This window comes from Orbicella franksi, chromosome 14 (genome assembly GCF_964199315.1).
Source record: "Orbicella franksi chromosome 14, jaOrbFran1.1, whole genome shotgun sequence".
Lineage (NCBI taxonomy): Eukaryota > Metazoa > Cnidaria > Anthozoa > Scleractinia > Merulinidae > Orbicella > Orbicella franksi.
Window position 1 is genome coordinate 9,830,903 of NC_138158.1, and position 26,361 is coordinate 9,857,263.

Sequence of the window (26,361 nt, forward strand, 5' to 3'; positions counted from 1 at the left end):
AGAGAGATTTTTCGGCCTCACATCTGTTTTCAGCCCTTCTGACGTAAATTAACTGAAGTAATTATGTTCTCACTGTGTTTTCCTTTTAAACTGACGAATGCTTTAATCAAAATGTGACTTTTGTTGATGTTGTAACTGATGTAAATAAAGAAAGTCAATGTGAATGGAACATAACTCTGGTGGGATAAATATTTCTTTAACATTCGTCTTGTTCTCCTCCAGCTGTTAAATATAACTATTCGCCTTTTAATTTACAACGATTGAATATTTTCCTTCGTCGGCACATATTGTTAAAATAAACAACGGCCGTCGCCACCATATTTTTGTTCTTAATCTCATTACTAATTTATGAAGATTAAACAAAGGATCGAAATCAAGACCGTGAGGGTTTTTGGATATTTGATCTTAGTTACCATAGATTCTTAAGATTTTATTTCTCCCTTTTCTCCTCCGTTTTTGTTTCGATTGAGAAGACATATCAAACACTCAAGACAGTGTTTGACCACATTTCCAAACACCTCTATGGTCGTTAAAAATACTCCGCTGCGCGACGAATTTTTGCCTCTCTTTTGGTATTTGAAAATGTAGTTAAACACGGTCTTTCGTGTTTGACATATTTCTTAACTTGAAGTTGTTATCATGTGGCACCGGTGTGTGAATAAAACAGATATTTTGAATCTTGATCTCGCGGATCTTAGTCGACTCTTTTCAGTGTAAACTGCAGTAGAAACATCACAGGAAACAGTGGTTGTAATCTAAATAAGAAAGAGGAATGGCATGCGCTTGAAGAGTGTCGTTAAATCGGGGCTATAACAAAACTCTACAGCTTTGGCTAATCTTGGCGCTTTCAATTTTCCCCAAATTGGCTTAAGAGCAGCTGAGCTATCCATTAACAAAATGTCCAATAGTTAGGTCAGTAACAATGATCATTAGACTTAAATGTCGTGTACTTGAATTAATTGCATTGCGCCCTTTAAATGTCTTCTTGTCGAACATGCAAACTCTCTGAATTCTTAGTGGTTACAAACTTGGCCTATGGTAGATGTTCGTCCGTTGTCCTATCTATAGTACAATTATCGGACAGCAGATAACAAGACTTCACTGATCACTTATTTGCCCCTACCTATCTAGGCCTCCTTTTTCGTTTTTGCCATAATATTTTCCTAGATACTTTCTTCAAATGGCTTTCCGTTTAAGCTAAAGTGTCGAACAGAAAGTTGAATCGCGGTGTCGTGTCTGTTCAGGAATGTCTGTTAAAGAGTGATTCGATTTTTAGCAAAACTCAAAATCTGAAGTAGCTAAGACTGTTCTTAAAATTCCATGTGGTTGCTAGGTCTCCCCATTCCATAAAAAAGTATGCCTCCAGTACTCGATAGAAACTCGCAGCTATGGCACTTTCAGTATATAGCCTTTACATGAAAATTTCTTGTTATTTTTCGTTAGTTTCCAGACTAGATCTGGTGTCCGAGTCTGCGGAGAGCTGGTAAAGAATCCTACCAAGGCCTAGAAACAAATAAGCTTCTAGCTTTCAGAAGCGCATAGCTTTCAGAAGCATGAACGTTTATGCAATGAACCGCTGATGAATATTTTGTGACACAGTTGGTACCATGCGGACGGTAACACATTTCAGGATATACCTAATGTTCTACATGACCCGTGTCACTTCAAAGGCACTACTCTTTAATATTTTCGTCCCTGCATTGTTGTTTTAAATGCATGTGTTTGAATGAATAAAAACTGTAAATTAAATATCAGCCTTTCCTAGATAAAAAAGCAAACAAATAGCACACAATCGACTCCTGTGACCGTTTTATTTACACAAGGGAACTTGTGTAAATAAAACGGTCTAGGTTAATAAGACCTCCGGCTAAAAAATTAGTCTATGAGTTCTGAAGATGTATGAAAAAACAGAAACCCAAAATGTAACCCGAACGAAAAACGGAGGAGTTCTCAATCCCCGTCAAATTGGCTTGAAAAATTTGTTATTCTACCAAAACAGCGTTAAAAGGAAAACCTATTTGAAAGTCCTCTATTGTTTCTATCTTCCAACAAACGTCACCATATCAGCTGACATATATAAGCTATTTGAAAACCATTTATGACTGTAAGGCAATGGTTTTTATTAAACGTTAAATGAACGCAGTCTAAGCTATCAACTGCGCAAAAGGCGCTCTTTACATTCAGTATTAACTCTCATGCGTCACCTTCGTTATTATAACAGAGTCGAAACAGAGAATTTGGGGATTCAACTCAACTGCCCCGCTTCCCTCCAGGATCTTTTATGTCAACTACGACCAAAATAATTATCCTCAAGAAACAGGTGTGAGTAGAGATGTTGTTTTCGCTTACAGGCAGACCTTCAAGCTAGGGCCTAGTAGCATGATAGGTGTTCGCCTAAAATATTGTTTACTGCAGTGATCAATAGCCATAAAAAGAACTGTTTTCCAGTCAACCCTTTTAATAACAATATTCAAATTCGAAGAAAAACAACAAAGATTCCGGTGTTGTTTCGGTCGCGTTGACCGAACTTTAATCCCGAATTTTTGCAAAAAATAAAAATAAGAAGCCATAACACGTACTGTGAGCGCTTGTCACTACTGTGTTCCGTGTGCAGTTGTAAGAGGCGCGTAAATTCATTGCGACGTTTGTTTTTGTTTTTTGTCTCTTTCCTGCAAATTCATTTGTGTTCTAGGGTTATCAAACGCTGGCGATCGATTTTTATTTTCTTAAGCAAAACTTTGAAAGAACATCACCACTGCCATATGGCAATTTAAGAGCACCGAAACACCCCAAGGGCGGGATGTACTGCCCTATATGAATTGTAAAGGTATGTGCAGGGGGTATGGTTTTTGAGCTATTCTTTAACATTTTCGTCTTCAATGGCGGCATTTTACCCTTTTTAGAGTACAATCCCAAGGTTATTAAATTAATGTCGTTTCTAGTTGATGAAAGTTGATTTTTCTGTCGACTATCTCCTGTCAAAATGAAATTTAGGCTATCATGGAACCCGGCCCTAGTAATCCAAACATGCTTGTGGCCAATAGTATTTTCACAGCTCCGTTTAATTTACCTAATTAAATAAATAGAGACTAAGAAATTTTAAGGATATTAACATTTATTTGTAGACTTTATTCTAAGAGCAGGTGTAAGAAACCTTTTAACCCAGCAAGCCAGCTTTACGATTACACAAGATTGTGCTGTTTCAAAATGATCTGAAAACAACCTCTTTACCTAGAAATGTTCCGAAACACCATTTTCCTCCAAAAAAATCTTTTGCGCCTAGGCCTTAAAGGCCACTACCAGTAGAAAAAACACTACTGAGTGTTGAATCTTTAGGTCTTCCTTCCTCTTCTGCGTGTCTTGTTTGTCATTTCGCGTCTCTTTTTCCGCCGCAGTTGACTGTTGCGTCTTTGCGCATACCATATTGCAGACGTCAGTCTGATCGGGAAAGATACGCTTGTAGACTTAAGACAATTTGAAACTGCAAAACGCTCATTACTCAAAGCTTTTAAAAGTTGACACCTGTCTATTCTGGTTTAACAGGCATCATATAGACAAGCGCCTTTCTTTTAAAAGATTAATTCAGTACAACAAATAATAGAACTGGTAGGACTGAACATCGGCGTAAAAGAAATTACGTAGCCTTTGACCGCCAAGAAACACAAAATAGTACAAAGTATAATGTTAGAAAAATAGGTTCATTATTATCAGGAATAATTGCATTCACTGGAGAAGGGCTGAGACGTTTTATTCAAAGCTCGAAATGGACACCAACATCTCTGCCGAAGTTTCTCTCTGTTACCATCTTCCCGATCCAACCTTCCATCAAGCCTCCCAGCGTTACACCATGAACCTGGTAACCGCCATCATCAACATCGTGACAGCCCCATTCGCTGTTATAGTCAACGCTTTGGTTGTCACCGCCATCTTCAGTTGCAATCGTCTACGAACTCCTTTGAATCTTTTTATAGCGTGTTTGGCGCTGTCTGATGTTTTTGTCGGCCTTACGGCTCAACCAGGTTATAAAACCTACAGACTTATGGAAAACCAGCGTCGTTCAGTTCCTTGTTTTGTGAGAATCGTCTATTGCGCTGCCTTCTACGTTTGCTTCGGAGTGTCTTTCATGACGTTATGTGCTGTAAGCTACGAAAGATTCGTGGCGGTTCGATTACGTGTTAGATACAATACGTTCTACTCTTCGAAGCGTGTTGTGAAGTATATGCTGGGCATATGGACTCTGAACATTTTGCTTGCCGCGCTGCAATGGGCTAGAATCAACCAAGCAGCGAGAGGTACCCATCTCATTCTTTGGCTTATCCTTCTTCTTGTCTGTGGAGCAACTCAAATTTGCATTTTAGTGATTGTCCGACGGAATCGTCGCCAGCTTCAAGCGCAACTTCCAGCCGCTGAAAATCAACAGAGACAAAGAGAAGTTAAGCTTGCAAAGAGTCTCTCTGTAATCGTTGGAGTATATTTGATTTCGAACTTTCCGGTGCTGTTTGTGACAATTTATCATCAGATCCTGAGACTTGATTTGCAAACCTACAACCACTACAGCTGGACAGAGACTTTGGCTTTTCTTAATTCACTCTCAAACCCCGTCATCTGTTTGTTGAAAAACAGACAGATTCGCCAAAAAGTCAAAGATTTCGTGAAGAAATAAGTAATTACAACAATAACTTGCTCGTGTTTTGCATTTTTAACCACTATCCAGCTGAACAGTCGCTTAAGCTTTTCTTAATTCATGTTCAACCATTTCAGCCTTTGTCGGAAGAATCGGCAAGTTCGCCAAAGAGTAATAGATATTTTAGAGAAAATAGCGAACTGGTGAAGATGTAAGCGCATGGCGCCTCTAGAATTGTTTATTTCCTTTTTCTTTTCAAAATTAAAATAAAAGACATTCATAGAACATTTGAGAAATATAGGAGATAACTAATGTAAACTTCCAGTGGCGATGAAGGTGTGCTGTGCAAAGTTCTTAAAGGTGAATTACCTATATTTATACTTTTTTAAACTGAGGGCGCAAGAATTGTAAATTAACCGAAGCTGTAGTTACGATGTGCCTAGATTTTTTAAGACATGGAATACGAAGGTATTTACTTCAGTGAAGCTGTTATGTTCTTCATTTTTTTTTTTTTTTTGTAAGTTAAAAAATTATAAGTAAGCTGTTGTTGTAGAACTGTGCAAAACTGTTTTGATAACCAACCGGAAAATTTGGATAGGAAATAAACGTAAATGGAGGCATTGACATTTGCATTTTACTCTCTTTGAAGTCCAATTCCAAGGTTATTAAATCAATTTTCGTTTCCAGTTGATGCAAGTTGATTTTTCGGTCGACTCTCTCCTGTCAAATTGAAAATGAAATTTAAGCAGTCATGGGGCTTGGTGCTTAGTAATCCAAACATACTTGTGGCCAACAGTATTTTAACAGCCTAATTAAGTAAATAGAGGCTAGGAAATGTTAAGGATATTACTTTCCACACCCTTAGAACTTAGTTAGAGCTCATTTCTCATTAAGAGCAGGTGTAAGAAACCTTTTAACCCAGCAAGTCATGCAGCCTTACGATTACAGAAGATTTTGATGTTTCAAAATGATCTGGAAAACAACCTCTTACCGAGAAATGTTCCGAAACACCGTACGTTTTATTCCAAAAAATCTTTTGCGCCCAGGTTTTAAAAGCCACTACCATGGCCAGTAGAAAAAACAACACTGAACGTTGAATCCTTAGGTCCTATTTCCTCTTCTTTCCTGTTTGTTGTCTTTTCCTTCGTTCCCCCCCCCCCCCCCCCCCCCGCACAGTTGACTGTTGGCTAAATCATTTTCAACCATTTCATCCTTTGTCGGAAGAATCGGCAAGTTCGCCAAAGAGTAATAGATCTTTTAAAGAAAGTGGCGACCTGGTGAAGGTGAAAGCGTATGGCGTCTATTGTTTATTTTCTTTCGTGTTGTGATAAGTTTTTAAAGGTGAATTAAATTCTTGTACGTTTAAACTGAAGGCCCAAGAATTTAAAATTAACTGAAGCTGTAGGTAAAATATGCCTAGAATTTTGACGACATGGAACATAAGGATATTTGGTTCAGTGAAGCTGTTATGTTTTCAATTTTTTGTAGGTTAAAAATTACAAGTAAGCTGTTGTGGTGGAACCATAGTTAATATATGGCACTGGTTATGAAGCCTGGCAAACATCAAAGGAGCAAACAAAGATGCCAAGATTTATGCTGGAAGGTCCACGACCGTGTACAATCATTTGTTTTGTGCTCATACACTATGCATGAATTACGTAACCAAAACGTTTCTATTGGTTAGTTCCTTAGTACGGAGTAAACAACTATTGTGTTTTGTGCACAGTCAAGGCCAAAAAAGCGAACAAAAACATACAACAAAGAACTTTGTCGGGTTTCATAACCATTCCCCTCTGTTAACTATGGCGGTACTGTGCAAAACTGTTTTGCGAGCCAACCGAAATTTTTGAACGGGAAAAAAAAAAACGTTCCCTGTTGTATTTCTTCTTACATAACAAGGCTGATCGTGAGTGAATGCGACAAGTAAAAAATGACTGTCGGAAATGGCCTTACTGGACCCAACAAGGAGTAAATACATAACGCGCTTTTTTTACCTTGGACTAAAAATATAGAGTTAACTGCTAATAGAAAACTAAAACATAACTGCTAAATAAATATTGATAAAAAAAAAAAACATTTTCATAGCACCCAATTCATTGGTTGTCCATGGCAGTTAACAATAAAAATGTTGAAAGATAAAGGAAAACAATGAAAAATGAATGAAAATGGTTTTAACGCGAAAAAATTATAGAGCTTATATATTAAAAAGGTAAGTTAAAATATCTGTAAGAAACATGAAAAGGAAGCTATTTTCGTGAACACGTTAGCTCGGCAAACACTATCTGACAAGGATCTGCCTCCTGTCGAAAGCAACTTGACTAAAATCTAGCAAATTAACACCTGACCTTTGTATTTACATAATTGTCTTTGAATTTTAATATGAGCCGGTTGAAGCCCCCTTATTTATTGCTAAATAAACGGGCAGCTTCGGTTTCGTATTTACTAGGTAGCAAGCGAAACAGTGCTCAAAGAATAGTTTGAATTTTATTGGGTATGCGAAGTTGTCCTCTTTTCCGAAAAAAAGTCACCAGACAGAAAAAAAATATACCCAAAAAAGTGCTACAGGTAGAAGAAGATAGCTGCCGCCGAGCGCTTACTGAAGACATGGAAACATGTATTCTATTAGCGTATTGTCTAAAATTCGGTTTTTAGCGTTTTAACACTGCATTCAAGAAAGTTTACAAAGTTCTATTTTGTAATTTAAAATTAATGGTAAAAGGCAAAACGAACATACCTAAGATGAACCTGGAAACTCTACTGGATGATAGATGCCGTAGCTGCGATCTATGCAATATTTAATTTTAACGCTTAAATGTCATTCATCAAAGAACGGAGGCCTAGCCTTAACACTCAGAGTCACTCCATCAGTGCTAGACTCTTTGTTTAGCTTGGAGCATATTTTTGTTAACTTTCTTTTTAATGAACTATTGTTTTTCTTGTATTCATAGAATATTCATACTGTTTTTTTTTTTACTTGATAATGACGTTCGAGAACGTCAAAACGTTGTGTATTTTTTAACCGTTTAAAAAATTTCTTAAATGTTTTTAAGAAAAGTTTTTTCGCAGTTTTTTTATAGCTAAATGTCTTATTTTGATGATACTTGTAAATAGACAAAAAAAAATTAAATTACTATTGGGTTATGAACAGTACCATAGGAAGGAACTACAGAGAACTACAATTTGAATGTTTTCGGTTTAATATTTCCGTCATCCACAGATCTACGAGTTTATATTATAATCCAATTTCGTCAAAGCTCGTGTCCGAAATTACTGAATGAGTTGGATTAAACTAAACAGTTAGTCACAAAACGTAAGCATATAATTTTTTTTTTTTTCTAATTTCCTATTTCTTCACGAGATCTTTGACTTTTTGACGAATCCGTCTGTTTTTCAACAAACAGATAACGGGGTTTGAGAGTGAATTAAGAAAAGCCAAAGTCTCTGTCCAGCTGTAATGGTTGTAAGTTTTTAAGTCACGACATAATATCTGATGATAGAAAGTCACAAAAAGCACCGGAAAGTTCAAAATTAGATAAAATGCAACGATGAAAGCGATGCTTTTAGCAAGCTTGGCTTCCCTTTGCCTCTGAAGATTTGCAGCGGCTTGGAGTTGCACCTGAAGCTGTCGACGATTCCTTCTTACTATGACCACAACGCCGAACTGAGTCGCTCCAGATACAAGGAGACAAATAAGCCAGACAACAAGATGGGTACCTCTCGCTGCTCGGTTAATTTTAGCCCATTGTAATGCGGCCAACAAAATGTTTATCGTCCATATGCCCAGCATATACTTCAAGACACGACTGTAAGAGAAAAGAGTGTTGTATCTAACATGTAGTCGAACAGCTACGAATCTCTCGTAGCTTACCGCGGTTAAAGTCATGAAAGACACTCCAAAGCAAACGTAGAAGGAAGCGCAATAGACGACCATCACAAAACAAGGAACTGAACGACGCTGGTTTTCCATGAGTCTGTAAGTTATATAACTTGTTTGAGCCGTGAGGCCGACCAAAACGTCAGACAGCGCCAAGCAAGCTATTAACAGATTCGAAGGCGTCCGAAGACGGGACGTGCTAAAGATGGCGATGACAACCAAAAGGTTAACTGCGACGGCGAGTGGGGCTGTAATTATGTTGACGATGGCGGTTACCAGGTTCATGGTGTAACGTTGGGAAGCTTGATGGAAGGTTGGGTCAGGAAGATGGAAACAGTAAGAGCCATTGATAGAGATGTTGTCATCCATTTGGCGCCGTGTGCACCCTTTACTGTCTTTTTCTGATTCAGGAGCAAAAGCTTTCCACCTTAAAAATGTCGGCCGTTATTCACGAGGATACCGTAATAGTTTAGCAAGGAAAAAGTGCTACTAATTTATTCCACTTTTGGAATATATTTTGGCCATCTGGCTGCTTTTGCAGATCGTTGAGAGGTCAATAAATTTGGATCCTTGGTAAGGTTAAAAAGAATGGCGGCATATGCCATACTCAAATTTCGCGTTTATTTAACTAGCGTGACACTTCGCTCATATATTTACTGAGACATACAGTTTTTCTCCCCGATCACCATAAGTCGTGTGCGCTATATATACTCGAGTTGTCTATTCCTTACCTAAGTTTCAAAATTTTAACCCTTTCAAGTAAAAAAGAGTTTGATTTACATTACCATGAAAGTGTAATTAAACACGGCTTCATGGGGAGGCCTGGCACTTCATTCGTCTCTAGTTGCCAACCATGCAACGGCAACCGTCCTTCAACAAAAGACCCGTGCATTTTCTATGACAATTATTGATAAAATGCGTTTAACTTCTGCCAGCGAACGAATGTTTCATTAAAATATTGAACAATTATTGCACGAGCGCGCGTTGCATATGAGTTGGTCTTAACCATCTCATATCCAACAAGCGCGAGTTGAATAATTGTTTTATCAAAACGCCCCCAAAAATGTGTTATTTATTTCACACCTCTGATGAGCAAGAGTTACTCAAACGAGTCATTTTTGCAGATTGACATGCTCAGAAGCTTTTTAGTGTCGAGACTTGTCAATGAACATGCTTTGTAGTGCAAGTCCTCAAACTTACGAAGATCTTGGCAGACATCATTGTCAAGGAGCCTGAACTCAAAATTGAATACATGGTCGGCCACCTGCCTCAACCATGCAGGTTTTAAAAGACTTTTGAAAAGTCCTTAGCCACCTGCGAAATGAGTGGAATTGGGAAAGAAAAATGAGCAGAGAAGTCTGTGCCGACCTCATTGGTGTACCTCCATGGTGCACCAATATGGCGCCCGGAAAATAATAATGTAAACATCTGGAACTTACTCTGGCTATCTAGGTGACTTATAATCTGTAACGAACAACAAAACACTTACATTAGCACTTTTTCTAATGCTCTAACTTCTGAAAAGGCCAAAAATGATGAGATAGGTATACATTTTTCGACAAACGCGATGCTAGCTTTGTGTCACGCACCGCCATAACTCTGAAATTCAAAATGCGCTGGTTTCCAAACGAGGAACACTATTGAGCTGTAAAATTGTAAAAACATATAAATATACCGCCTCTTATGCCTGATGACTTTGGTGGCTCTTTAGTTTTGGACTTTAGAAAATCATGACGTCACTTGAAAACGACCTATACATGGAAATAAGCTTCTTATTTAAGTTTCGAGATATCCGCTAGTCCAGTAGTATTAGGCTTGTATTACCTACCTGGTGCGCGCTTATTGTCAAAACAGATGTTTTCCGTTCTGAAATAACTGATATCCATTCCAAATTCAAATTGATATTGTGCTGGGATATATGGGACATATTACACCTGTATACGGAAGGCAATACGCCAGGAAAGTTTTCACTTTTCACATCCAGTATCTAAGTGTTTCTGATAATTAAAATGTGCAAAAATATATATATATGTCGATTCTCGGTATGTCACTATTCATAAAAATAAGACTTTGATTTTGTAATTTCCTTAATGTTTCCTAAAGTACAGCTCAAGGAACTGTTCGTTAAGTTTCACTCAATTCCAGCGTCACTCACTGAAATCAACCAATTCATAATCATCGAACAACATAAATGTAAATCAGTGAATAATTGTGTTCTAGCTGATTCTGTGGAGACCCATTTCACTGTCCCAATGATACGAAGTCAATGCTTTTTGAGACCCCAGATTACGGAAGGGTATCCACGGCCATTAGCAGGCCCAACAGGCTTCTCTTCATCTGTTTCAAAGCCCCACTAAGAAGACAGGAATCCTGGGGCGTTTTCCATTCGAAAATTACCAGCGACTTTCCATCCACCTTCTCGCTGTGAGGAAATGACGAGACAATCTTTAACTTCGTCTTCATGAACTCTTCTATCACTTTACTTGTGTTGTTTCACATCTCCTAACTGAGACCTTGTCTCGACCCCTGACCTATAGTTTAACTGCTGCACAAATGTTGTATTGGGGTGTAACAGCCGGTAACCTCTTTGTTTAATTGTCAATCGAAATCTTCTGTCCCTGAACGCATAAAGAAGAGGATTAAGAAACGAATTAATGCTGAAGCAAACTGTCGTAAGTGAGCCCACCAAAATTTCTCGAGTTTGCAAAGAAACGTTGTTGAAAGTTTGAGTAAATAGCCACAGAAGAGCTATGATAATTGGAAGAAGGAAAAACGTCAGATTGCTAATAACCAATATTGAGATCTTCTTCGCTAGCTTCCCATCTCTTTTGATGCCCATTTGATTTCCTGACCTTCGAACGTGTACAAAAATGTGGAAATACATAGGCAGTGTAATGGTGTATAGGAGAAATCCAATGGCGACGAGACTGGTGCTGTAGGCAAACGAGTGAGGAATACCCTTAGCAGGTTGTATCGGTATGCAGAAAGTTGTAGTAGTGTATGTTCCTACACGGAAGAGTGGAAGCGACGCCATTAGCACTGCTATTGTCCAAGAGACAAGTGCGCTGTACAAGCAGATCCTCGTTGTAAACGAAATACTTGGCCTCATGGAGAAAATAATAACCACATATCTCTCAGTTGTCAGCAGAACTGACGACAAGGTTGCGGCGAATTGCCCAAGAACCCACAAAAATCCAAGAGCAGGACAAAGATGATTTATCACTTCAACGAAGCTTGGATACGACAATCCGTGACGAGACAAAGTGATTGCTAGGGAATACACTCCAATGAAGAAGTCGCTCATGGCCAGATTTGCTACCAACAGCATCGTTGGTAGTTTTCTGAGAGCCTTCGTTGTCACTGTAGTGGCAAACACTGTCAAGTTCAAGATGATTATCAGTGGAGTCAAAAAGTACTCAGCATAAAGAACCCTATTCGCGCTGTCATAGCAACGATGCATTGGAATCAATGTCATTTCAGAAGCAAAGCACTTTTCATCGTACACGACCAAGAACCCATGCTCAGCAAATTTACGTGACACAGTACCAACAACGTGGCGTGAACCACGACAGCGTGACTCTGGGTATATGTCATAGAATCCCTCCCTGAAACGTGTCACGTTCACGTGCGTTTTATTCCTCAGAAGGGTGCCGTTGATGCAGGTTGTGCTCCATGTCACGCCGGTGATATTACGAAGGTTTGGTGCTTGAAGGACGTGTTCAGGCGGAACAAAAACCTCATCTGCCACAAATGAAATAACCTCAAGGGATGGTAGCTCGCGAGAAAGATTTCCTTCCCAGAGTTTTAAGTTCTTTAGTCTAATTTCCCTTTGAAAAAAAGAAAGCATAGTATAAAATGTATTGTCATCGTAAAAAAATAGAGATATACTTAATGAAAAAAAAAAAACGTCGTTGCTGTCTTAGTCCCAGGTAACATGGCGATTGGGACATATTCAAATTTCAACTTCTTGTAGGCAATGAGGGCGTGGTCAGAGTTTAAGTTATGGCAAGGCGACAGGTAAAAACACAAAAAAGAGACTCTTCAAGGATAATTTCTAGTCGAAATTATGTGTCCCTGTGATAGGATTTTGAGATCAAAATACTTTTTTTGCAGCGCTAGAGAAATTTTTCACTTTCTAGTGCGAAATTAGTTATCACGCCACAGTCATCATATTTGTAAAATTTGAAAACAGTTACCGACAAAAACCAAAATATCCATGGCTAGATCCTTTACTAATATCCACCAACCATGGACATTACTTATGCTATGGGCCTATTTACGTATTGAAGGATGAACGTATGACCCGGAATTTCTGAATATTTCCTTATGACGATATGTGATTGGTTAAAGAAACCTCGAACCGCTCGATTCCTTAACCAATCAGATGTAAAACCAAACCTAATCACGACCAGGACATGCGTGTTTATCCAAGCTTGGCGCCAGTGGCTTCTACTTTTCTTAATTCAGGTTTCTGTTGGTTCATCATGTCACCCGCATTTATTGTCACTGACCATTGTAATTGCTTCGCTTTTAGTACAACGACACTAAATTGAAAATACTTTAACACTAATAAAATTGAATGTACTTTTCTATAGGTACATGACAGAATGCTTGGGTGCTCGTTAGCCATTGTCAATGGTCAATTTTGCAGCGAATTGTGGCATATACTCAATGCGTTTTATAATTTTCCAAACTACCTATCTTTTCTATTTCATCTATCTTTTCTAAGCATTCGTCAAACATGAGTTGATTACTGATTTTGCGGGCAAAGTGTTGTTACAAGCTGGTGTCGCTTATACTTACAGGAACCTCAAATTTGAAAACAGGCTAAACGTTCCATCTGGAATAGTTGTCGTATTATCATCTACGACCGACCTAAAGAACAAAGCGAATGAAATAGTTTACACGTTAGACATAGCCATAGCAATTTTTCTTGGACAATTCTGTCCAAGGAGGAAAGGTGCCCTACGTTAAGTACAAACCCGTAAGCCAAGGCCAGACCACAACAACAGATATTGAATCCATAGAAAAGGATGAAAGAGGAGCTTCACGGTTAGCTTTAAAGCAGAAACGCGGAGACATGAATTACGAACAGTAAGACCGTAGTTGGTTACTAAGACACCTAAGACAATTTTTATCTCTTGTCCAATGCTACAAGATACTTTTTGGAATAGATAGTCTCTTATTTTCATAATTTTTTGAGTTTACAAACAATAGTCGGACTAGAGCAAACCACAACTATAAACTTTATGTAAAACTAGCCAACCTAAACTTCTATAAATTTTGGATCGGGACCTTTCTGTAGATCACCTACGGGTGAGAAAGCTTCCCGTTAAAATATCATTAAATAAGAATTCGTTCTTTGTTCGGATAATTAATGCATGGAATAGTCTGCCTAGAGAAGTTGTACACGCTGGATCACTGACTCAGTTTAGATCAAGACTGGAGACCTTTATGGACGTTAAGTAAATTCTAGAATATTTCTTAGCTTAGTATTTTTAAAATATGTATTACAATTTTTAACCTGGAAACTAATTGATATTGCATTTTGTTATGGCTTGTAAATAGTTCTTAGAAAATACAGGCTTTTTATTTATGGGAATTGTCATGTATAGGCTCTGGCTAACCATCACGATTTCCATTTCAAGAGGTATTTTTTAACATTTTATTTGCATCTCTTGAATAAAGTATAGCATTGCATTGCATTGCATTGTATTGTATTGCATTGCATTGCATTGCATTGTATTGTATTGTATTGTATTGTATTGTATTGTATTAACGGAAACTACTTGCCCTACTCCCTATGAGAAAACAAAAAGGCGGCTTGATTCATAGCATATTTGGTCCGCTATTTTTTGCTAAGAAGACCTTTTTCTCTAAAAGGAAAGGTGGTGTAAAATTAAGTGGTGATTAAATTTAGTGATCTTCGTTACTGAAAAAGAAAGAGTGCCATGGTGCAGGAAGTTTTAGGAACATTTAAACTACCGTGTCACCAAATATTCACCTGGCTAAAGCCTTGTTTAGCAATACAAATAAATGTTATATTTCTCTATACTTACAATGCGGCTGTTAACTCTGGCTTCTTTATGAAACTTTTCAAGTCCTTTCCCACATTGTTTGTGTGACAAGTGACCGTCACGTTATACACAAGATCAAATGAGCAACTGCACGCTGGCGTGACACATATCTCCATGACAGATCTTGAGTTGGAAGGCGTGGCAATGCTGCCCACAGAAAGAAATGGGAACAGTATTGTAACCATACACCTTGTGCGGAAAACAAAAAGACGCAAAAACTCATTCGTGAAAATCAAAAAAGTGCGGAAAAGCTAAAGGACCTGCGGAAATGAAAGCAATGGAATTCGAAAATTGTGAGCCCAGAATGTACGCTAGCTGATGACACTCATTTTACATATGCAGGTGATAATGCAGACAATATTCAGTTGCATCTAAATGAAGATTTAGATCATGTTAGATAGATAGATAGATAGATAGATAGATAGATAGATAGATAGATAGATAGATAGATAGATAGAAACTTTATTAAGAATGTCATCAACCACTTAGCTGGGGAAAAACTCCCCTACTAATACGGAGACATAACAAAAACGAGTTAAATTAGAAGAAAATACTAAAAAAAAAAAAAAGAAAGAAAAAAGAAAAAAGAAAAAACCTATAGCTATTTAAAATAGTAAAATGTTCACAATCGGCTGAGTGCAAGCAAACTCGCTCTAAATATGAATTCAGCCTACGGCCTGTGACACCTAATTGGGAAGATGCTGAAAAAGACTTTTTCGCTACAAGTCCAGTCCTCCCTTTATATATCACGTTTGTTGTGCTATATTCAATTAACACAAAAATACCTGAATGTATCAATTCCCATGTCTTCAATATGTTTTCAGATCAGTTGATTGACTTGTCTTCGTGTACAAAGTTAGCATGGAGCCCGCTTAAATTATACATCTGGTTTGTGGCATGACGATACTGAAAGCAAAAAAAATGGTATGATTAGTTCGCTAGCGTGGTAAAAATTCGCTCAAAGATTACGTTTTATTAGGATTGACAGTAAATACTGGTTAGTTAATTCGAGTCACCTCCGTGCTTAACAGGAACGTCTACACACACGTAATCAAAATTTAGTCAGAAAGCTCACGCTTTGATCGCATTTTCTTTTCGGCTACAGTGCAGTTAGGCTCGAATAATCTTTGATGTCTTAACCAAATCACTTGATTTATAATCTCTTCCTACCATGCTTAACAGGAACCTCTACATACGCGTACTCAAAATTTGGTCAGAAAGCTCCCGCTTTGATCGCATTTTCGTCTTGGCTACAGTGTAGTTGGATCTTGGATAATCTTTGATATCTTAACCAAATCACTTGATTTATAATCTCTTCCTACCACGTTCTTTCAAAATCTACGTCGTTTAATGAACTGATAATTATAGAAATGTGTGATGTGAATTTTAAGGAGAAACTGTATGACGTCATAGTAGGGGCAAATCGTAGTTAAGATTGACGCACGGACGTGATTGATTTTGTGACTGGTGATGAAAACATAGCATTACCTGTAACGGTATCCACAAACGCTGACACACGAAAAGGGCCCCAGCCAGAAAAAATACAAATTATGACTAAGGCAATGTTAGTGAACAGATTATGACTAAGGCAATGTCCATGAAAAATAATGACTGAAAAAATAATGACTGAGGCCATAGTTAAATTCTCTTCTTAGGTATTTAGGGCGTTAATGATGACTAAAAAACAACATGAACGAAAGAAATGACTAAGACAAGTGTCTCTGTTTACCTGTTATTAGCTGCGGCCCAGACATATGAACGCCGCTATGGGAAATAATCGTGGGCCTTCGTTTTTGTAACACAAGATAGATAAAAAGTATTTCATGAGCTTAATTTAGAATTGTAAATATCGAAAACAGAAAAACTATCTGTAAAAACAACAGACAACCGAATATTTAATTACATGTATGTTTAAACGACTGAAAACGTGAGTTTCAGAATGTTCGGCAGGTGTTTGGGTGTTTGTATTCGCTTATCTTATTTCCATTGACTACTCTGCTAATGTGACCTATGGTTGGGTAAATTAGGCAATATCTGACCTGACATTGCTAAAATTACATTTTCAGTATTTTTCTTGAGCACTTTCATCTAAAATTAATTCTCGTCTCTATGGAAATCTTGATATGGTAAAGAAATTCCTCAAAAAAAAAAAAAGAAAAAACAAACTAATTACACGAGCTTTCCTGTTGAAATAACGCTAATAAAGGCGACTGACGTTGAAAAACAATACAGAAAAAATAAATATTCCTAATAACTTCCCTTCAAGCTGTCTTGCTCACAAGCTCCTCTTAAGTTTCTGTTCTATGCCAGGGTGTCCTTGCGAAAACACTGATATGCTGCATTATTTGAACGAGACGGGTTGTCAATGAAAAAACTTGACAGCCCTCAAAAATTGCCTTAGTTTATGGTTTTTCAAACAGGACAGTTCACAGGGAGAACCAAACAAGCCAGTCATTCTCGCTGGAAAGGTAAGCGTACAGGACAGCTTAAGGAACGTTTTCGGGAAACTTTTGCTCACGTTTATTGTTTAAATTTATCTTCTAAATAGTCGCCTAGGAGCCTTGCTTTGTGTGAAAAATCTACTTTACGTTAGGTAGAAAACTCTAATTAAAGCGTAAATGACAACTATTTCTAACACTTCAATAACAAAACACGAATTGCGGTCGCAGCTTAACATCCTTTAATGGCCAAACTTGAAAAAAAACTGAAATGTTATAATAGAGAACAAAAGCTGTTTACTTTTAATCAAAATGAAATGTTCTTGGTCGGAGACCAATGGCGAAAGATAGTGTACCGCTAAGAAATGTCCGAAACTTAAAGTGGCTTTCGTATATTTTTAACGTCGTTTACGAAATTAAACCTGAGAGCGAAATGAAATAGCAAATAACATGAAATAGTTTTTTGGACACGCGATTCTTATCTTGTATATTTAATTACGTTTTCACCCTCGCTAAAATGCTAATTCTTTAAGTTCGAACTTCTCTTCTCAAACTCATTAATAATTCATCAAGTTAAAACAAAGAAAATCACAACCGTGAAGGAGGTTTGGATACCCGGTCTTAATTAGCATAGATTTTGACGATTTTACTTCTCCGTTTACTCCTTAGTTTCTGTTTTGTTTGAGATCGCATATCAAACACTCGAGACATTGTTTCATCGGCTATCCAAACACTTCGAATTTCGCAAAAAATACTCCGCTGCGCATCGTATTTTCAACTCTCTTCTCGGTGTTTGGATATCCCGATGAAACACTGTCTCTCGTGTTTGATATATGACATGAAATTCCCCAAAACAAGATAGCACAATCTCAGGTACTATATGACCGATATACATTAACTCTATTTTTAACTTGCACTATCGCAAGGTAATGGATGTGTGACATTACTTAGAGATTAAAGGAAAACTCCAAATAAGATTATAGGGAAGATAATAACTGAACAAAATAAAAAGGATAACTGAGAGAGACGATAACCAATAACAAACGATGAACTGAAAAGAAAAAATCCCCTCCCCTTTACATGGTCCCCTTTAAAAACTGCAAATTTAGCTTGGAAGAAACACAATTCATGGCGGAATCGAGTTTCATTAGTTTTTGATTGCCTGTTTTTCTCTTTCGCTACAAAGTGTTTTGACGTAATATTTCGCAAAAAATATCGCCAAATGCAGGATTATCGATCAGTGATTTTGTTTGGAGTCGATAGCCTGCCTTTTACATTCTTATACGATCTTTCACGTACATAGTAATAATTCAAGAAAGGTAGTAAAAAAGGCCATTGTGGTATTGTTTTACATTATTTTAAAGTGCAAACCTCATAAACGAAATCATTTGTTTTGGCAACCAGACAAAAATGCTATAAATTAAAACTATTCAATACTTGAAATACAATAATATGACCTACTTGACGGGAGGTATGAGCTTGAATACAACTGCGAAATGCAAAAACAGGGAGAGAGAAAGTATTGTTTTTGCAGCTTTGTACACATCAGCACCATTTTGTATACAAATGTTACATGCAATTCATTACAATGCGGTTCACACAAAACAGTACAATAGAAAACAAGATGGAATTTCATTGTGAAACGAAATTTTAGAACCGTTGAAAGAGTAGGCGTAAATTTACTAACCTCGGTTAGGACATCGCCACGGATTCGATTGTTAAAATCACATAAGTTTGAAGACGAAAACGTCAAGTGTCAAAAGCATCATCTTGTATTTTTGCCCCACTGAGTCGGCGACGCATAAAGCTTAATATTCGCAAACTAAAGAATACAAATAGACGTTTAATTAAAATTCGGTGAAACAAGCATGACCTATCTGGGGCCTGAGAGCAATTTGGCGATGTCAGAAAACGCAGATGGCTGGCTGAAAGTTACATAAATGAATTCGACGGAGGGTCTCATCTCAAGGCGTTTATTTTTCTGTTGTTTTACTTCTTCCCCTACCATGCTGCGATAAAACAGAAAATTAGCAAAGGAAATACACAGATGGAATCTGTAAACTTGTCATAGTTTTTCGTTAGAAGTGAAGTTCGAAACGTGATTCACAACTTAGTGACATTTTCACCTTTGTAAAAACGTTATAACTACGAATATAGAGAAACCAAAATAACGAGATAAGATGAAATCTAATGGAATATAATCCCGCTAAAATGTCTTTTAGATCAACAGAAATAATTAAACCTGCATGCAATAGACATATTATTTAGGTCGTTGTCTCAATATCGGGTTCCCGCAACAGAAAAATTCAACATGGAAAGATACAATTGGTCGCGCCACAAATATAACTAACTAAATCATAGGGAATTACATCATCTTTCGTGATCATCAGCCTTCTTAAGACACAATGCAATAAACGACGTATCCATTAAAATTGCCTCTCTGTCTTAAATAAACTTATTTCTTCCAATATGTGAGACCCACCAAATATATTAAAGACACAATAAGAATTCATATTCAAAATTCGCTATGAGTACCTTTTATGCACAACATTTCGTTGTTCTTAAAATCCTTTCGTGACAACTTCCTGGCTTTCTTATGCAGCCCTCTTTTGTGTTACCTATTCAGTAAAACAATAAAAAAATTCAAAAAATTTTCAAAATTTAGCGACGTGAAGACAGGAATATCACCTGAGGCTGCTTTGAATCACGTACCACCGGCAGGAAGGAAGTTTCTCGTGTTGTGTTGTGACGTTTCTTCCCCAACGTTATTCTGTTAGCTAATTCAAGTTGTCCATCCGTGAGTCAACTTGCCGTATTTCAAGATCCGTTTCCTTGTTAATTCAACAGGAAATACGCGTTATAAAGCCTATATCGACGCAGTAGAAAACCACAAAAAGGCGATTCATTAGCACGTATTTTAGAAACTTATGCCGGCGATTTGTAATAATTCGCTTTCACAACAGGGATACACAAAACACTGTTACGTGCTGTCAAAAATAATGCACGTGACGTTAAATAAGAAATTTGCTATATAAATAAACTGCATTTTCCTTCAAATGAATTCATTGTCGGCTTTTACTTCGCGCTTAATTTATATGCAAAATCATCAACCAAAAATATGACAATATTTTAGACACCGATTGCAAAAATCTATATATAAAATGAGCTCTCTTTTGTGCGGTTTTTTACTTAGCTTCGCTTTTACTATCTGATAATTACAATTTGAAATTGTATGTACATCTCTTGCACAAATATATATACTCGCCGACATATTCAAGCCAAGCAGATCTAAAAATTGCTTTTAATCCTCCGATGTAGATCATTGTAAAAGTGCTCATTGTTTGCAACACAAAAACCTAAAGGTGCCGCATAGTTTGTTTCAGTTTTAAATTATTATCACTATAGATAATGACTTTTCTCAATACAAAGCCATGAAAAGGAACGGAAATTTATTGCTCCAGGCATTTTGCTTACACAGCAAAAAGAGGCTCATCGTACTTAAATTTTATCATTGTGGTGTTTTTATGTCAGTAAGGGGCTTCACTTCACGAAACAATGGTAACAGACGAAGAAAGAAATGCTTTTCAAAACTCGAGTCTCTAAATTAAAAGATTAAAGTATTTTCAATGGTGCGAAAACGTTTAATTAAAAACACGGACGTTTCAGACTTTGTGAGCTTTGGTTAACAGAAACACGTGATCTCAAACTGCCTTTTTTAATAAGAAAAAAACAAAAAATTGACTCAAATCATAGAATTTAACGATCCTTCCACTAACAAGAGCAAACTTCGAAACGTCAATCTGGATTTTTAATTTAAATTTTGACACTTTCCTGTGTATTTAATTTATTAGTTTATTTACGAGGATAAAAGGTGTCCTGTGAGGAAAGTCACAGGGATTCAGCGCCGCCTGCGGAACATTTACCTCGATCTTCTACTTCGCCAGCGTGAAAGCAAAACAAGGCTTAAAGAAAAAAAATCTATGATCATTAATCAAAGAAATTGGGTATTTGAGCCAGATGAGCTGGTTTTCAAGTTTGCTTTCCACGTAAATCATTATGATTAGTTTATAGGAACACTTTTATTTAAGTGATCTTAATAATTGGATATACAATTTGTTTGTAGAGAATTTGTTTGTTCGAACATTTATGCATTTGGCGAGGCCTGACTTATTAAAAGTATTTTTGTTTCGTTTGTTTAAAAAAAAGTCTTGTTGCAAATATGGAGATAAGAAGATAAACCGTTTTCTGAATTTAATTTCTTTTTGCATGTTTTCCTCAATAATATCCTTATTACTCAAGATATACTTTGGCACCGTTTTGAATAAGTATATATTCTTTAGGTCTGTTAAGAACATCCACTTTTTGTGTCAATTGTCTCAGGTAATATAACAAAACCATCCGAATATTTAGGATGTTAGAAGTCTTACAACGGAAAAAAAAACTATGTAACAATTCCTGAGGTTTGGAGAGATAATTTTCTCAAGGACATTCTCATAATATTATAAATTGCGTGTTACCTTACAATGTATTTCAAAGCAACCTACCTTACAAAAATGCCGCCTGAAATACAATGCTTCTGTGTAACCGAGAGCTTCACTTTCAATCAAAAGCCTTTTTATCCAAATAGACATTCCCGATCCATTACTACAGCCATTCTTTTATCAACAACATCGGCGTAAAGTTTACATTTAAATTATCACAGAACCTGAATTGCTAATACTTAGTTTTAAATACTCTTCGTGCGGTTTCGCACACATAACCCACTCTACTTAAATCATTAACCCTATTTAAACTGTGGTGTAGGGGAAGGTTGAAGGCGGAACGGTGCCCACGTGCTGAGGTTAGCCGTTGATAACTTTCTCAATATTTCAATTTTTAAGTAAAGGCTGCCAAAACCTTTACGACTTTGTCTTAAAGTTATCTTGTCTTAAATTTATCTTGTGCGATTTGGTGCGACGCCTAATTCTACTCGGAATTTTCATGTTTCCATGACAACCACATATATCTGCAAATTTCTTGTCAAGCAAAATTTATCCCCAATGTTGTTATTTTCACTTATAATCCATCAAATATTTTCGCTCGCGCGCAATTGGCCTAAACGCATCACGTGACTGAGGATGTCCCAGCTTAAACTGTGGAATATCCCAGTGATATTCCCCAATTTACAAAACTGCGCGTGTTGCCAAAAAGATTGGACATTATCTGTTAACCAAAGCTCACATTTTTCCTCGAACTACGCTCTCGGAAAACTGTTCGCTTCTTGTAACAGATGATGTCCGCGGACAAATATCCGAACATATTTTCGAGCCAAATGGAGGCTATTTTCTATATATTTTAGGATTTTTTTAGCGTTATTTTGTTGAAATTTTTTGATGTTTTTCGGCTTCTGGAAAATCAAGAAACCTAAGATGGCTGTCGTTTAAAAATCATCATCATCATCATCATCAGGACACCAATTACCATCATATTGTCAATGGCGACGTAAGCATGAAAAGACGTCATCATCTCATGTTGTTCACGCCGAAGGACACAAAGAAAAAAAAAAAGGAAACTAGGGGCAATTATGTGTTGTAGAGTAATAAAACATCATGTTAACTTCAAAATGTCCCGCATGAATAGAATGCATCTCCCCCTTAATTCAAATTTATCATCGATTCGTATTTTGCTCTTTACATACCAAGAACTAAAACTTTGGCCCCAGAAAGTTCTCGAATTCGCGGGATTTTTGTATGATATTTGCTTATAGAGATAAACATTTAAATTACATGCGGTCCTATTGCTCAAATATATTCTTGGTTTTCATGTGACGTAGTCATATTCCAAAATTAGAAATTATCTTTCCCTCTGAGTTTTTAGTTTCATCAGATAAAAGACCCTACAGGAATATGACGTTTGACAATGTTTTAGCTCGACAGAGTTCTTCTTTTTGCAATAGAGCACTCAAGGCTTTTGCGGTGCGTGACATGAAAATGGCGGCCCTAAAAGACCGTCGCGTAGGTCAAAAGATGAGTCATCGCTTTAGTTTTTGCTAAATAAACGGTGTTGCACTAGAAGAAGAATTTATTTCAATGTGTCGGAACTCTAGAGTAAAAATTTTCGTTTCAATAGCAAAACTCAACGACAGATGTTTTTGTTATTTTACGGCTGCCATGTTTGTGCCCCTCCGAAGAACACAAACATGGCGTCTCCATACAAAGCTCTATAAATTTGGGTGACACTTCTGCGAATAACAGTCGAATGAAAAACAGCACAAACCTGATTCTTAGCGAGGTTGTTTATATAGAAATCATCTATCATATCCCAGATTCTTGAATTTATTTATTGAATGGTTACGATTTTTAGTTTTGATCACAAGACTGGTGAAAACCGAGAATAGATATATCAAAAAACGGCAGATACGAAATTTGCTTTAATTGTTCAGTGATGGAAGTCTCTGTAAAAGTACTTCTTATTAGCAAGACGGAGAATACGTTACTGCACGATTTCTTTCAGCTTTAAATAAATATCGCTATTGATCCTCCTAAATACAAATCCAGCGTAGAAAACAAAAAACACAAACAAAACACATTACGTTTAAATTTTATAACATATGGCGTTTTACGAGCACTCTATGAAATGGGTAACAAGCCCCGGGGGTGACTCCCATGTAAACTGGATAAGGAAGCTCGTCATACCTTTTAGTGGTTAAATTAAATGAGCGGATTTGGTTTGGTTTGGGGTGTTCAGCCAAAAAGGTCCACAGCCGGAGTTTTTGGAGTACCTTAAGTTAATGTGTTGTTTCAGAACTGGTACCTCTTGGGGGTGAAAAAACATTTCAAGCCAATTGCAAGCCCACAAACGAGATCTTGGTACCTCTTAGGTTTTTTTAAAGTTTCCGACGAACACACCTGTCCCTTTTATATTACGAAAGGATAATGGTAAAAAAAAGGTTCTTTGGGCTCTATACGTTTACATTTCTTGAGTTAAGGAAGTCATTCGCAATCATTGTGCCGTTGAATCTTTTTATTTAATGATCATTTTAAAGGAAGTTTAGCTCAAAAAGTGCTTGGCGATTTTTAATTTAACACTTCGGCACTTTTTAGTGTATTTAGGTTAATAGTTTATTCACGCATATAAAATGTCTCCCGCAATGCAGGTTATCGAAAGGTTCCGTGCCACCTACAGAAAAATTAGTTTGTCTCCCGCAATGAGGGTTATAGAAAGGTTCAGTGTCAAATGCATGCGCATGAAAATTCTTCAACAAAAACTCGATCCGACGAAGGGAAAATTTGTCAAAGAAAATCCGAAATTTGAACCTCGTTGCGTTTTGCGTTTTCGAAGCTCACCGGCAACATCACTTCTGCTATAATTCACAGACAGCATATCGCCAGAACTTAACACCAACGTCAAGTCAACAATGTGTTCGACATTTTGTACATTTATGTATTAGTTAGTATGCTTTATACACGAATGAAATATAAACTGTTTATTTTTTCATTTTTTTAAATTTGTTTGAACAATTATTCCTGAATAATATCTTAACTACCTGCAAAATATGTTCCTTAGAGCCGCATTGAATCTGTATTCTTTGCTACGTTTAAATCATTTTACGTTTATTAATATATGGGTTGAAGTATCTTACTCGATATAGAGACGCCCTCAGAACTTTAAAAGAAAAACAATGTATTCATTTCTAAGACCATTCACGGAGACATTTATTTTTTTCTTTCCTTGGCAAGTGTACACAGCTTTGCAAGTGAAGTTATATTTTCACTTTGTCTTGTTATTTTTACCACAAATATCCACAATGTAGAGTAAATAAGCTATGCTGGAGTTGTTCGATTTGAAATGTTTTTCTGATTTAAGTCTTGAAAGAACCGAAACGTGATCATTAGCAAAAACAGTGGTATTAACGGTGTGAATAGTGATTCCCGATGTGTCGTCAGATAGCTTTGTCAAGGTTATTGCCATTAATTTAAGAAATTTCCAGCAACGATATCCCAATCACAAGTACAGTATTTCCTAAAGTTACACCAGCCTACCTTTTAAAAATGCTTTCCATAACATCAACGTATTCTTTAGAACGGGAGGCTTACCGAGCATCAAAAGCTTTTTTACCCAAAATTTGCATTCAAATCCATAATGATTCTTTATCAGTAATATCGGTGTCTGGTTTTACATTTGAATATTAATGAAACATGAATTGTTAATATGGGTAGTATTAACTCAGTGTTCGTACGGCCTTACGAACACTACTCGGTTCAAATCTTTTATATACCTTTATTCCAAGTTGTATTTTACCTCTTTTTCAGACCAAGGCTAACATATGAAACGTTTCCTATGAAAATGGTGTGATTCTAATGAAATTAAAGATACAAGTTAAATTCATTTCTAAAGTAAAGGTTTAATGCCAAAACCCGCTTGGAATTACAAGATAACTCGTAGATAGTCTATTTACGCATGTAATCGACTCAAAACTGGATTGCCAATGAGAAAATGATCGATTTTTATCATGTTCTTCTATTCAAATTTCCGTCTGATAGGAAGAGTAAATGGGACTACCGACCGAAACCGGATTTACTTGCGGTTTGCTATCGTTTGCATTGTCTGACATTCATGTCCTTTACTGGACGTGTTTAAATCATAAAATGTCCGTCGAATAATGCAATTACGAACATTTAGCGGAGCCAAAGGCAAATAGTGTGGACATTTCCTAAAGTTTCCAAAAACCCGAAAACCGTAATACAATTTGCAAATTCAGTCCATCACTAAAATATACGTGTTTTGTTTATCTTTTCGTTAGTATAAACAAGCCTCTCCATTTCTCCATAGACTACGAGTAGTCCCTCTTTCGCTTAGTCCGTCGCGCGTGACGCGAAAGAAAACTGCGAGAAAAAAATAGCCGCGCGAAATCATTTTTCTCTTGCAGTTTTCTTTCGCGCCACGCACGACGGACTAAGCGAAAGAGGGACTACTCGTAGTCTAATTTCTTCACAACGGCGTTGTGGTTGCCTAATTCCAATCATTTCTACTGTTTCTGCATTTCCTTTGCACTCTATTAACTAAGCAAAATCCTCGTGAGAGAATGTTGTGTAGTGGATTAGAGGAAACAAGCGAGAGAACACAATGCAAGAACGATGGAACCGGCCATGGTTCATTTGCATTCAGACAACATGCATCTGAATTAACTATTTAACATACTATAACATGACTCTTGTAAGCCCCAGGCTTATACAACTTCGTAACGGGTTTTAGACGGGCTTATAAACGGAGGGGCTTCTAAAATAGGGGCTTCTATCCGGAGGGGCTTATAAGCGGAATAAAACAAATTGAAATGAGCAACAGCATTGTTAATCTAAATACTTTTTT

At 37.0% G+C, this 26,361-nt stretch overlaps 4 protein-coding genes across 11 annotated transcripts in view; 1 reads left to right on the forward strand and 3 right to left on the reverse strand.

Annotated features, from left to right (window-relative positions):
- The window catches only part of LOC145467188 (BTB/POZ domain-containing protein 6-like), a 248,144-nt gene that overhangs the window by 142,545 nt on the left and 79,238 nt on the right, over positions 1 to 26,361 (reverse strand). The window lies entirely within an intron of this gene.
- On the forward strand, positions 3,647 to 4,948 carry LOC145468527 (trace amine-associated receptor 7e-like). Its single transcript, XM_081452264.1, has one exon. The coding sequence runs from the start codon at positions 3,764 to 3,766 to the stop codon at positions 4,661 to 4,663; it is 900 nt and encodes a 299-aa protein (XP_081308390.1). The 5' UTR covers positions 3,647 to 3,763; the 3' UTR covers positions 4,664 to 4,948.
- On the reverse strand, positions 7,835 to 8,879 carry LOC145467590 (adenosine receptor A2b-like). The gene has a single exon (XM_081451165.1). It carries the CDS (start codon positions 8,865 to 8,867, stop codon positions 7,968 to 7,970), a length of 900 nt encoding a protein of 299 aa, XP_081307291.1. The 5' UTR covers positions 8,868 to 8,879; the 3' UTR covers positions 7,835 to 7,967.
- On the reverse strand, positions 10,969 to 25,306 carry LOC145467589 (follicle-stimulating hormone receptor-like). 8 transcript variants are annotated; one of them, XM_081451160.1, is made up of 7 exons: positions 19,726 to 21,035; positions 19,549 to 19,631; positions 18,475 to 18,835; positions 15,361 to 15,481; positions 14,558 to 14,764; positions 13,302 to 13,373; positions 10,969 to 12,325 (listed from the first exon to the last, which is right to left on the reverse strand). In XM_081451160.1, the coding sequence occupies exons 4-7, from the start codon at positions 15,378 to 15,380 to the stop codon at positions 10,978 to 10,980; spliced, it is 1,647 nt and encodes a 548-aa protein (XP_081307286.1). In that variant the 5' UTR covers positions 15,381 to 15,481; positions 18,475 to 18,835; positions 19,549 to 19,631; positions 19,726 to 21,035; the 3' UTR covers positions 10,969 to 10,977. The 8 variants fall into 8 exon arrangements, with proteins under 8 accessions (XP_081307286.1, XP_081307285.1, XP_081307287.1 ...); XM_081451159.1 differs by lacking the exon at positions 19,726 to 21,035 and adding an exon at positions 25,035 to 25,306 and having other exon boundaries at positions 18,475 to 19,631; XM_081451161.1 differs by lacking the exon at positions 18,475 to 18,835.